Source organism: Salmo trutta, chromosome 8, assembly GCF_901001165.1.
Source record: "Salmo trutta chromosome 8, fSalTru1.1, whole genome shotgun sequence".
NCBI classification, from domain to species: domain Eukaryota; kingdom Metazoa; phylum Chordata; class Actinopteri; order Salmoniformes; family Salmonidae; genus Salmo; species Salmo trutta.
Window position 1 is genome coordinate 15,516,644 of NC_042964.1, and position 12,766 is coordinate 15,529,409.

Below are 12,766 nucleotides of genomic sequence, written 5' to 3' on the forward strand. Positions count from 1 at the left end.
AAGTCAGCAGTTCGCAGATGTGAAGACATATAATTCAACTGAGTTTACATGTAGAGCATAAAAATGGAAAAACATACTTTCCCCCCCTATTCAGTCCTCAGTATTATTGTATTTTACTGTATTAGTGATCGTTGATTCTATATCGACGACAAATTTGTCAAATGGACTTCAACTCGTGAATTCTTTTTCTGAGAATGAAGTAATTGAACCACACTCTTAATTATCCCTGAAATTCCTTGAGCTGAAGAGAAATTGACCTCCACGTTGTTAACTATAATTTGCTTATAGGAGGGGAGAATCACGCTCTGATGACCCTGAATAGGTACCTTCTCTTTTTTTTTCATCTTGTTTTTAGGTCTGCTACGGTTCGGCACTTAATGCACGGAGTATCGTTTAATTAAATGAATCGTTCATTGGATGGGAAAAGTCACTTCACCTCAAAGTTCCAAGTGTGTGAATCAACAGTGAATTGGAGTGTCGCTGAGACTCACTTTCATATGTTGCTCCACTGAGACTCACTTTCATATGTTGCTCCACTGGGTGGTTGCACTGTGAATATGTAAGGTGAGCCACTGTCACAATTTGTCTCGCTAACAGTCCCGTCCCCAAGCATGCATGGGCTATATCCAATTCATTCAAAGGCGCAATTCACAGCTTTTGCAGTTTCAGGGCAAGAGCTAGTGAGGTTTAGTTGTTACTCAGGCAGTTGATGTAGCCCCAGCCATTGACATTGCTGATTTTGTTTCCCCTGTAATTTACCTTGGGGCTAATTCACAAATTCTCTGATGCATAAAGAGCTTATTGCCTCCCTCGGCACAGCTGGCTGCTAAATTGACAGGTGAGGCACATATTTCAGTGTGTCGCTAGCGCTGTCAAGCCTTACTCACTTCCCCTATACCGGTGAGCTTGGTGTGTTGCCAGATGTGGAAAGGTAAGTGTTGATGGAGAGGAGTGGGAGCAAAACAAATGGCCTGTTTTCACTGGCGAGCAGAATGGCTGACCAGACCCTGCTTTTTTCCCCCTGTTAGACGAACTCATCCTAATTGCCACAGCACTGTTTGAGGTGGTCAAAAGCCAATAAATAATCAGTGTGATTTGAAGGGCCAGTCAATCTAGGATCCACTGAAGAACACCTGGAACTGAAGAACTAGCCATGTTTCATTTGGTGTTTGGTCTTCCACGACAGTCATTTCATGTGAGCAATTTTAGACACATCGAAGGTTCTATGGAAACGGAACACATAATTGGGAATGAACTATGACATTTTTTCTGCATTGCAAAGCGTGTTTGATTAAATGTCCAAGTGATGTATTTTTGTTTTCGCTTTGTTTTTATTAACTGCAATTGTTCAAAAGCACAACTTGCTCAGTGTTGTCTTATAATTGCCTCTGATTGAGTAGGTCCCTTAGATTTGAATCGAGGATATATCGAAACTTAATTTACGCATAATGCTAGTTCTCACTTAAAAATGAACAATTTATTTATACTGAATGGAACATTTGAACCTTTCAGTCACTTTAGAAGGAGGCCTACCCCCCCATTCCATAAACCGTCTTGGGATGCCACAGGTGACGCAATCTCATTCGCTGTAAAGCGGAAGTGGGCGTGACCGCCTCCCTCTGCTCTAATCAAATAACAACCACATGATTCATTCACTAATTAATCACCCGCTTTGTGGGCCGAGCAGATCCAGCGACGTGGGGAAGAGAGACAGACGTTCGATGTGTTGAATCAGCCCTTCTCCCCCTCCCTCGTTAATTCAATTCAATCAGAGCTCATTTGAATTGGCCGCCCTCTGATTTGGTTTGTGTAGTTTGCAGCCCGGAAACGAAATACTGTATTTCATCATGATGTTTCCTCGTACTTTGTATTTATTTGGTGTATTTTCCAATCCGGGCTTGATTTGAGATTGCATATTTATCACAAATCATCGACTGTGTGTGCATGCTGGTGCTTTCAGAAACTGTCTGACAGTAGAAAAGGTCGAGTAATTGCACAAGCCAGCATAGGGACTCTTTAGTCTCGGAAAGCCAGACCCTAGGCAACAGTGACTAGAATCTGGGATTAATGACGGACTCTTGTGTTTAGTTCAAAAAGACAGAGAAAATTATCCGGGGAGGGTCCTCTTCAGACCGACAACTCTCTCAACAAATCACGAGGCAGACATTCCAGAACATCACAAAAACCTTTTGTAGTGGTTTTAGTGAAGGAAGTTGATGCAAACTAGCCACTTGCGAAATGTGCTCATAAAAAAATTGCCATCTTGCTTGCTACTGTTTTGTGTTGACGGGATGTGAGCAACAAGCGGATAAGGCAGTGACCGATCTGTACAGATGTGAAGCCAGAACATTGGTACATTGTGGGAGGCAGCCCTTCTTTTTAGAGAGACGATGGACAATTCCAACGGTACCAGTTGTGTTTATCTCCATTATGACAGCCATTTACACAAACAAACTCTCCAATCTTACTGTCTGCAGTCGTTGACCCCTTCCATCTGACAATTTTTCTGTTTCTTGGGCGATCAACTGAAATGCGTGCCCCAACGGCCCTGTTTTGATATTAATGATGACTTTTAAATGTCATTGCTAGTCTGCTCTGTCTGAGCTGAAGTGCCCTGTGGCTCGGAGGGAGTAAAGGAAGAAGGGTCGGAGGGAAGTAGGTCTGGGCTGGTTTTCAATGACCCCCAGGCCCTCAGTGACGCTCTACATGCAAGCCCTCTTGAGAACATGCAATTTCCCCCAATTACTTAAGGAAATCCGCATTCAATGCCCACAATCAAACTCCTCTTTCGGTTTTCAATTTGCGGCCTCTGAGTGATTTTGAAAGCTCGGGAAAGAGCGACATTATTTCAAGTGACCTTTCAAATACCCTTTTTGGTGAGTAATTGAGTTTGTTTAAATATTTATTAGTGAAATACAGCATGTGTCTGTAGAAATGACTCTCTCCTCTCTGTAGATTCACTGTGAATTAACACTTTTGGATGAGTTGAAGTAAAGACATCTTAGTTGACCTTAACGTTTTATCCAGCGAGTTCTCCCACAATTCTACTTTTATTTTGCGTATTCAGCAGAGTGCTCGTCGAGAGACTTATCTTGATGGGAAATCTCAGGAGGATGAGTACAGCAGGATATTCCTCTCAAGTATTAGAGAGAGAGTGGAACAGGATAGAACTGAGAGCTTAGATATCAGGAAGGACTTTCAATGAGACTCCATCTTGCTTTTAGCTCGATGGATGTGTGGACTTAGATAGCGATACGGGCAGGATGCTGGTGTTGGTAGCCGGGGAATCTGGTTATTGCTTACGTTAGCGGCTGAGGGAATCTGTCTCCCAAATGTATTTGTATGGCTTCGTTTCCTTGTTTGTTTTAATGTGGGAGGAAGATATCACTTCGCTGACATGCTGTGTTGTTACCTTGTCTTTAGGTTACAGAGTGAGAGTTCCTTTTTAAGATCCACAGGGGATGTTGAGGTCAGTCTAATAGCCCAGTCAGTTGTCAATGGACAATCAGGGGAGTACAAAATCGGGTCTATAAAAAAGTGTGTCAAAATAATTCTCAACTTCTTATTCAGACCTATTAAATACAATTAGAGAAGACTTTTAAGTGTATGCTGGTGTCTTTGTATACTTTCATGTTTAGTTAGCATAGCAAGTATAGCTTAGCATAGGCTGTAGTAAGCTATGCTAGTTTCGACTCCCGTCTTCAAGTATAACATGGAAACACTATTAGCGTTCCCTTTCTCAATGTTGGTCTATCATACCTGTTAGTAATTGGTTCTGGCCAACCTTTGAAGCTGCATATGTCATGACGTTTGATTATAGTTGTGTGTGTGTACACTGTGTATATAGAAGTGTTACCAGTGATGCACAAGTTAAAAAAGTCTGTCTTATCAATTGCTTTGATTTCAAACAACCAAGGATGGCATATTCTGTTGCTTAAAATTGCACATGGATCAATTTGTTCTTCTTGCCTTGTAGAGTAACTACTGCGCTTACTTGACCCAGTGAATTGAAACAGATCAATGGTACTCGGTAGAGCAAACTCATGTTTAGGCAAGCTATTCAGCAAAGCATAGGATGAAACTTCAACAGAACTCCAATCTGCTTATAAATTGATGTTGTGTTGCATTTTGAGCATGATCTACTCCACAGCAAGAGAATATGAAACAGAATGTGGAATAAATACGATAGAAATGAAATTATTTATTGATTTCAAGGATTGCGGGGACAAAATGGCTTTTTTAAAATTCCGTTTGGAACTTTGTACATACCACCCCCTTAAGATAGTACCAGCATTTTGACATTCACAGTGCATATGTTTAGGAGAAGACATGTCTATGGTAACCATCCATGCAATGGGATGTGCCTTTGGATAGAACTATGAAAATACTGTGCCATCTTGTTTTTTGGTCCACATGTGCTTATTTATTATTTTACAAAATTATGGTGTCATCCTTTCCACATACAGTGCATTCTGAAATTATTCAGACCTCTTGACTATTACCACATTTTGTTACATTACAGCCTTACTCTAAAATGAATTAAAAACAATTCCTCAGCAATCTACACAGAATACCCAATGTTTTTAGAAATGTTTACAAATGTAAAATACAGAAATGCCTTATTTACATAAGTATTCAGACCCTTTGTTATCAGACTCGAAATTTTGCTCAGATGCATCCTGTTTCCATTGATCCTCCTTGATGTTTCTACAACTTGATTGGAGTCCACCTGTGGTAAATTCAATTGATTTGATGTGATTTGGAAAGACACACACCTGTCTATATAAAGGTCCCACAGTTGACAGTGCATGTCAGAGCAAAAACCAAGCCATGAGGCCGAGAGAATTGTCTGTAGAGCTCAGAGACAGTATTGTGTCGAGGCACAGATCTGGGGAACGGTGTCGAAAAATGTTTGCAGCATTGAAGGACCCCAAGAACACAGTGGCCTCCATCATTCTTAAATGGAAGAAGTTTGGAACCACCAAGACTCTTCCTAGAGCTGGCCGCCCGGCCAAACTGAGCAATCGCGGGAGAAGGGCCTTGGTCAGTGAGGTGACCAAGAACCTGATGGTCACTCTGACAGAGCTCTAGAGTTCCTCTGTGGAGATGGGAGAACCTTCCAGAAGGAGAACCATCTCTGCAGCACTCCACCAATCAGGCCTTTATGGTAGAGTGACCAGACAGAAGCCACACCTCAGTAAAAGGAACATGACAGCCTGCTTGGAGTTTGCCAAATGGCACCTAAATACTCAGACCATGAGAAACAAAATTCTCTGGTCTGATGAAACGAAGATTGAACTTTTTGGCCTGAATGCCAAGCGTCACATCTGGAGGAAATCTGGCACCATCCCTACGGTGAGGCATGGTGGTGGCAGCATCATGCTGTGGGGATGTCTTTCAGCGGCAGGGACTGGGAGACTAGTCAGGATCGAGGGAAAGATGAACGGAGCAAAGTACTGAGATCCTTGATGAAAACCTGCTCCAGAGCGCTCAGGACCTCAGACTGGGGTGGAGGTTCACCTTCCAACAGGACAACGACCCTAAGCACACAGGAGTGGCTTCGGGACAAGTCTCTGAATGTCCTTGAGTGGCCCAGCCAGAGCTCGGACTTGAACCCGATCTAACATCTCTGAAGAGACCTAAAAATAGCTGTGCAGCAACACTCCCCATCCAACCTGACAGAGCTTGCGAGGATCTGCAGAGAAGAATGGGAGAAACTCCCCAAATACAGGTGTGCCAAGCTTGTAGCGTCATACCCAAGAAGACTCGAGGCTGTAATCCCTGCCAAAGGTGCTTCAACAAAGTACTGAGTAAAGGGTCTGAATACTTACGAAAATATAATATTTCTGTTTTTTAGCAAATTAGCCAAACATTTCTAAAAAACATATTTTTTTGTTTTCTCATTATGGGGTATTGTGTGTTGATTGAGGGGGGAAAAAACAATTGTATCAATTTTAGAATGCTGTAACGTAACAAAATGTGGAAAAAGTCCAGGGGTCTGAATACTTTCCGAAGGCACTGTGCGTGGGTCTTTTTTGCTTGCTCTGCTACTTTGAAAATAGTGCCTCAAGTATTCTAGATAGTAAGGCGCATGATATTGAACAAGCTTACCTGGCAGTGGCTTATCAAAGATTTTTCTTACAGTAGATTCATGCAACAACTTTCATGTATCACGTTAAACATCTTAATATACTACCTCTTCACGGCCTTGTTTTCAACACATGTAAAATAAATTTCACTGGCAAATCAAATGTGTGTCCTTTCTCTTCCATGGTGCCCGGTGGTTCATCAGCCATCAATTATTTGAAAGTAGAAGTGTAATAAGATCCAGATCACTGAGAGGGAGAGAGAGAGACTTCCATTAAGTACACATACTGGCTGTCTATCCCCCTTCTAGCCGATGATAAATGCCTGCAGTAAACATTGTCCAGTGTTGGTGCTACGACACAGACACTTCTGTTAAGGGGTGTTTATGAAAATCCATAACTGTCACGGTCCCCCATGGTCACTCAGCCCAGCGTTTACGTTTCCTACTCATTTTTCATTCCCACTGTAAACACCAAACCCCTGGAGTCTCTCCACTGTTCGTCTGGCGATAGGCAAAGCAGAAACGTCCGAACAGACAGACAGCAGGCTCCGGTCTCTTACCATTGGGCTGCCTGTGGGTAAACAATTAGAATACTGCCAGAGGGCAAGCAGCTAGCCACTCGTTCACCCCCTTGCCACCTTCCCCTGTTAAGTGGGTGTGGCCACCTCCCTCAGCTCTAATTGAATAACAACACGATGATGCGGTAATTGTGTGGTACATATGGATGTTTTAGTCAGGCCTCTTCTCTCTCTTACTCCCTCTCACTGTCTACTTCTCTTTCCCTCCATCTCTCTCGCCTCTCTCTGTATTCGTCTTACTGGTTGGACGGTCGTCATGAACACAACTAACATGCTCCTCACCTACTCTTTGACGATCTTGATTGCCGCATCTCTCCGTCTCTCACACAACCTATAGCCATGTTATTGTCTCCCACCCCCAACGAGGGCCCTGTCAGCTCAGCTTCCTACCTCCCAATATCTGACCTGTGACCTTTGCTCTAATGTCACCTTCTCTCTGTCTTTCTCTCGGTCTTTCTCGCTGTTTTGTCTCGGTCTAATGGTTAAGACATTAGGTTGGCTATTGAGAGACCCAGGTTCGATTCCCACACAGGCACACGTGTCCCACACAGTAAATATACCCACTGTTACGCACTGTTTGCTGACGTTATTTTCTCTTTATGTACCCACAGCCTTCAGTCGAGCGCCCATCCCCATGGCTGTGGTGAGGAGGGAGCTGTCGTGTGAGAGCTACCCCATCGAGCTGCGCTGTCCGGGCACCGACGTCATCATGATCGAGAGTGCCAACTACGGCCGCACCGACGACAAGATCTGCGACGCAGACCCGGCACAGATGGAGAATACGCGCTGCTACCTGCCAGATGCCTACAAGATCATGTCCCAGAGGTGAGAATCTAGAACTGTACATCTATGTTTCTGCTGGTGAGAATCTAGAACTGCATATCTAAGTTATTGCTGCTACTGTACCATCTCAACCGCTACAAGATCATGTCTAGAATCTAGAACTGTACATCTATGTTTCTGCTGGTAAGAATCTAGAGCTGTATATCTATGTATGGTCTCTCTACATTACTATGAATAGATTGTCTATGCTTGGTAATGCTCATTGACACCGGCCCCAAGTACTGCCGTTGCAATCTTGGCTACCTTTTATTTTGTCTTTGTCTGGAGTTCATAGACCAGAGTGGAGGGGATTTCATGAATTAACTTTGTCTGTTACGGGGAAACAAGTCCTCATTGATAATAATAAGCAATTCCCCTATGTTGATAATTGGTGTTCCATTTCTAATTCCTGAATTACGTTTAGTTGGATATTGATTTGACTGAGACTCTGAGGTGATTGCCACTTATATTACAGGTGCCTCTCGCTGTTAGCGATTTCCATTTTTCTCAAATGAGATGGAAGGTGCTACATACATAATCCTGGAAGTGTATATTTGGGACATATACACTTTTGAATCCGGTGTATACGATACACTTGACATGTTTTATTGCAAAGGGATTTCATGAGTAGGACGTGTTTGGGTATTAAGTTTTGTTTAGAGATCGGAATTACGAGGATGTCTTCTGCAACGGACCACCTTTGAAGAAATACAATATGAAACACTCTTGGTTTGCTGTCCGGCGGTGAATCGATCCTTGTGTTCTCAGTAGAATACGTTAAGAATTCCAACGAGTCTAGAAAATTCTCAGATCGATCGCAATAAATCCCTGTCTTGGGTGTAAATTTATACCACCTATACATTTTGCCTGTGATGGAAATCAATGTTCATTTGAAATAATTTGAATACATTAAATCTTATTTATCTAAATAAATATGACCTCGGTGAGCTTCCCTGCCAGACCTAAGCACTTTGTGTAGAGTTATGGCTACATTGTGGAGAAATCAGGAAACAGAGGCCGATTTGTCAGTGCAGACAGAGAGTATACAGCACTTTGACAGTGATGTGAGAGAATATATACATAATTTGATGATTTACATTATGTAAATGTACACATATAGGCTTTGAGCATACATGCAGATAATGTGCTCTATTTAAGAAAAGTAAGCACATTCGTTGTTATTTTTTGGAATTTGCTATGACTATCATTATACACAGTGTTGGGTTACTAAGTACTAGGAATGGTTGTCTGTAAAGCCATTTTCCATAGATACACAGCATGACTTGGTTCAAGCCCTCTTTAAAAGCTGCAGACATGCACCAGGATTTGTAGCTGTTGTCGCGCTCATGTTGTCGTGAATAAGTTACGAGCACTCCAACGAGATAAGGTTTATCTAAATTGCTTTTCAGTGTTGACACATCCCCGTTTTCCGAACCCAGTGTTCCATGTGCGACCCTTTTGAGAATACTAATGACGTTCTGCACATTATCTAACTGCCTCTCCCTCCACTTTGTGTATGGCATGACAAAGGTGAGATACGCACTAGTGTGAGAAGTATGGATTCAAAGGTAGGTCTTAACACCACTGTCAGATAATTGATCCGGCCCATAGCATCTGCCTCGTTCTCCCTCCTGCACCTCCCACTCAGAAGAGTAATCCCTGCCGGAATGAATCGAACTGGAGATGAGGAAGAAACGGAACAACAACAAAAAAGACAACCAGGGGAAAAAAAGAACAGCGCCAGGGAACTGCACTTTTCTCTTTAGCATCACAGAGCTAGCGGGGGCAACTCACAAAAGATAAACAGCGAGTGAAACCCAATTCAGAGATTCAGAGCGAGCTCTTATTGTGTTTGGGGGCAAAGTTGGCAAGGGGATGAAGGTTGTGGGTGGTAAGGGGGGCTCGGGGAGCAGGGGGAAGAGTCCTGAGATATTTGTAGCATTGGCAACACGGCTAACACATTAGCATGTGAATAGGGATGCGCTAGGGGTTAGTTAGCACGTAGGAAAGTGTGACGGTCTCGCGATGCCCCCGGCTGCAACAGAGCTGGTACAGCTATTGCTAGGAACCTGGTAACTAAGCTCATTAGAAGACAAAAACAGGAATAGAATCAAAACAAACAGCAAATCCGAAAACCGTCGCTTCAAAGACGACAGATAGTGCAGAGGTCGACACGAGATGAAAAATGGGCCCCAAAACCGCTCGCTCGGCATTTGTTTGGTGGATTTGTCTAATGTCGCTGACAGGATAAAGAGACAAATGCACACAGAAGAAGAATGGACTGTTCAGCACACCGATGCCGACTTTGACATGCTTCTGAGCATTTGTCATTTTTCTTTGAGCTTTTTCCTGATTACAATTGACTGCCTTTGATCAGATTATCTAAGTATTGCATAACAGTAAGTACATTGAGCTTAGTGTTTAGACTAAGCTTAGATGTTATAACAAATAGAAAACAGCAGTGATTGTTTTCATGTCTATCTTTAGGGGTTTGAATGAAAAGTATGTTGGTTACTTTCATGTTGTCGGCTATTGGCTTCGTACAGAATGTCCTCCAAACAGAATGGGCATTGGCACCAGGACTGAAGCACACTTCCCTGATATTTGATATCCTACCCTGTAGAGACTACCCCTCCCCCTTCGTGGAATGTTCCTCCTTTGGGATTTTCTTACATTTTTTTGCCAGCCCATGAGCCACCTGTCTTTCCTGCTGGCATGGTCTGGGTATCACTCTGTCAGACTAAGCTATAGGCTAACATCCATCACAAGGAAAATACCCATCCATGTCACCAAGCCTGCTATCAGTCAGTACACATTTGGTCAGCACAACTTCCTTTTCCTTCCCCTCCCCCTAACTATTAAAAAAGGGCCCCATTTGATATTCAGAATGACCCCCCCCCCCCCCCCCCCCCCAAAAAAAAAAGAAGAAAGGGTTGCTTATCAGCATACAGAGGCTCCTCCAGCTAGGTGTTTGGTTCCATTAGTCTTTTAAGCGAGTTCTAATATCTCCTGTCTGAGTGATAGCGTGCCGGTGAGTGCCGTAATGCATCTCAAAATGAAGGCTGTCTTCCCAACATGCCCCCGACAGGATGAATGGCTCTGAGTCATTACTGATGATCTCGCATGCGGCGGCCATTACGTGTCTGGAAACTCACAGCCACTCAAAGACGTGTCACCTGTGTGTGGCACCGGGTTACAACTGGAAGGTGGCTAATGATAGCGTAATTCAAACATATGCCACCAGGACTCATTTGGGCGTAATTGGCGGCAATTACCATACTTTAGCCCGCCTACTCTTCCCAATGAATTTTAGCTGGCAACTACCTCTGTATATTGAGTGTTTGGGAGTTATCTACATGCGGTTTATTGTTTTGGAGCCTCTTGAAATCTCTCCTCAATAAACTCTGCAGTGAAGCTAGATTATTCCTCAGAAGTGCTTCCGCCCGTCCTCTACAACAACACAGCGCTGTCATATCAATCGGGCTTGATCTCGCCAACGCGCGTGCTACGCGCCGCACTTCAAAAACGAGCGACGACGATATCGAACAACATCCTCCATCGTTTTCTCATCAGCGGCCCAGCGCCTGTCGTCTTTTGTGTTCCCCCTCTCTTTCCCTGAGGCGTCGTGGCCTTCACGGCTAGTAATTACCGGCAATATCAAAGTCGTATATCACCCGGCATCTCTGCAGACCTCTCCGGGTACCTTAAGGGAACACCTGATAGGAAGAGAAGAGGGTCAAAAAGGAGACTCCTCTTCCCCCCCCATTTCTATCCCTTTTCCTCTGAACTTTTTTTTCTCCCTCATCTCTCTCTCTCTCTGTCTGCGAGGCATTGGGTCTGCTGATTCTCTCTCTACACATTCAAGAGTCTGGCCTTTCATCAGCTAAGTGCAGTGTTGTGTCTGCTCCCCGGTTGAGGCAAACACTGAACATTTGAAATAATTACTGTCTAAAAACATGACATTTGAAGGAAAATATGTTTTTGAAGCAAAAGTGACTCGTGTGTGCTTTGATTTTACACTAGTTCCCAGTCATTTACCAGCAGGTTGAATGTCAAGGGTATTGCATTGTATACCACTTGGGATTGAAGCTACAGATCTTCAGTCAAAAGTTCATTTTCTTTTACATGTACACCATAATAGTTTTTTGCCTCCATTCACTTTGTCATATGCAGGCTAGAATGTATGAAACACACAAAACATACTTATTACTTCAAATTCCTCAAATGTAAAAGCAAACTATGAAAGCTAAGAGAGCGAGAAGGGGGGAGAGAGAGAGAATATGAAGTAAAAATCCTACTCCCTCACCGTTGATCTTAACATCCGGTCGAGTTTCCGTCATTCTTGGTCTTTGACCTGCTTCAGGGTTTAAGGATTTGATAAGATATTTATTTAAAAGAGAGAATATTAGCTGAAGGTCCCTTTCAGTTCCAATGCCCTTCCTCATCCAAATCCCTTGACTTAACTGTCGTATGCGTACATTTCAATGGCTGGATAGGCAGACACTCAGTGTATATTAAAACACTGCACATATCTAACCAGGTGCCAAGTAAATATAATATTTTTTTATAATAATCCGACATTCATTTGTTTTGGCATTCCTGTTTTTCAAGTCACATGTTGATGCACATTGTACATTGGTTCCTTGATCTCTGATTTTTGCGTTGTTTCAGCCAATGCTTATAATGGAATACATGGCATGTGACAGTACAATTTACTCTTAGTACATGTTTGAGGGGTATTCATAGTCTATGTGGTTACCATCAGTGGTGGAATCCATTAAATGCGAGTCATATTTTGAGGAGAGAAAGAACACACCACTAAAGCACAAACCAAGCAGAATGTCCTTAAACAGAGTGTTTAGAGTCCCTAGTTGCCCCCAACAACAAGCTAGAGAGTTCAGCCAGGCACAAATTATTCTACATCCAACTGCCTTGTATACCATTACGTATTCATCCTCACTCGTATTACCACTTCTGATACTTCTCATCTTTTTCTCATAAAAGTTTGGCCGTTTGCGTTTTGGTGATATGGAATAGATGAGGAAGCATGGTGTAACAGGAGTTCGCCGAGCTGAAGCGGGATACTGTCTCATCTAAGATCAATTGGCTGTCTCTGAGGGAAAGTCACCTTATTAAAAAAAGGCTTTTGGCATTTTGCAGCACCCTAACTCATGTTTTTAAAGGGAGGTGTCCCAGTTCATGCGTTGCAATGCACTGTTTGGTTGGTAGTAGATAATTGGTATGTTTGCATTTTAAATAGATTATGACCCATGGATAC

General features: G+C 43.0%; 1 protein-coding gene across 8 annotated transcripts in view; it reads left to right on the top strand.

The window, feature by feature from the left end:
- LOC115198263 (adhesion G protein-coupled receptor L3) overlaps positions 1-12,766 on the top strand; it is a 304,863-nt gene that overhangs the window by 81,728 nt on the left and 210,369 nt on the right. For all 8 annotated transcript variants that reach the window (XM_029760110.1, XM_029760112.1, XM_029760113.1 and 5 more), the window contains one exon: positions 7,278-7,491. In XM_029760110.1, the coding sequence (XP_029615970.1) occupies positions 7,278-7,491 (214 nt within the window). The remainder of the gene's footprint in view (positions 1-7,277; positions 7,492-12,766) is intronic.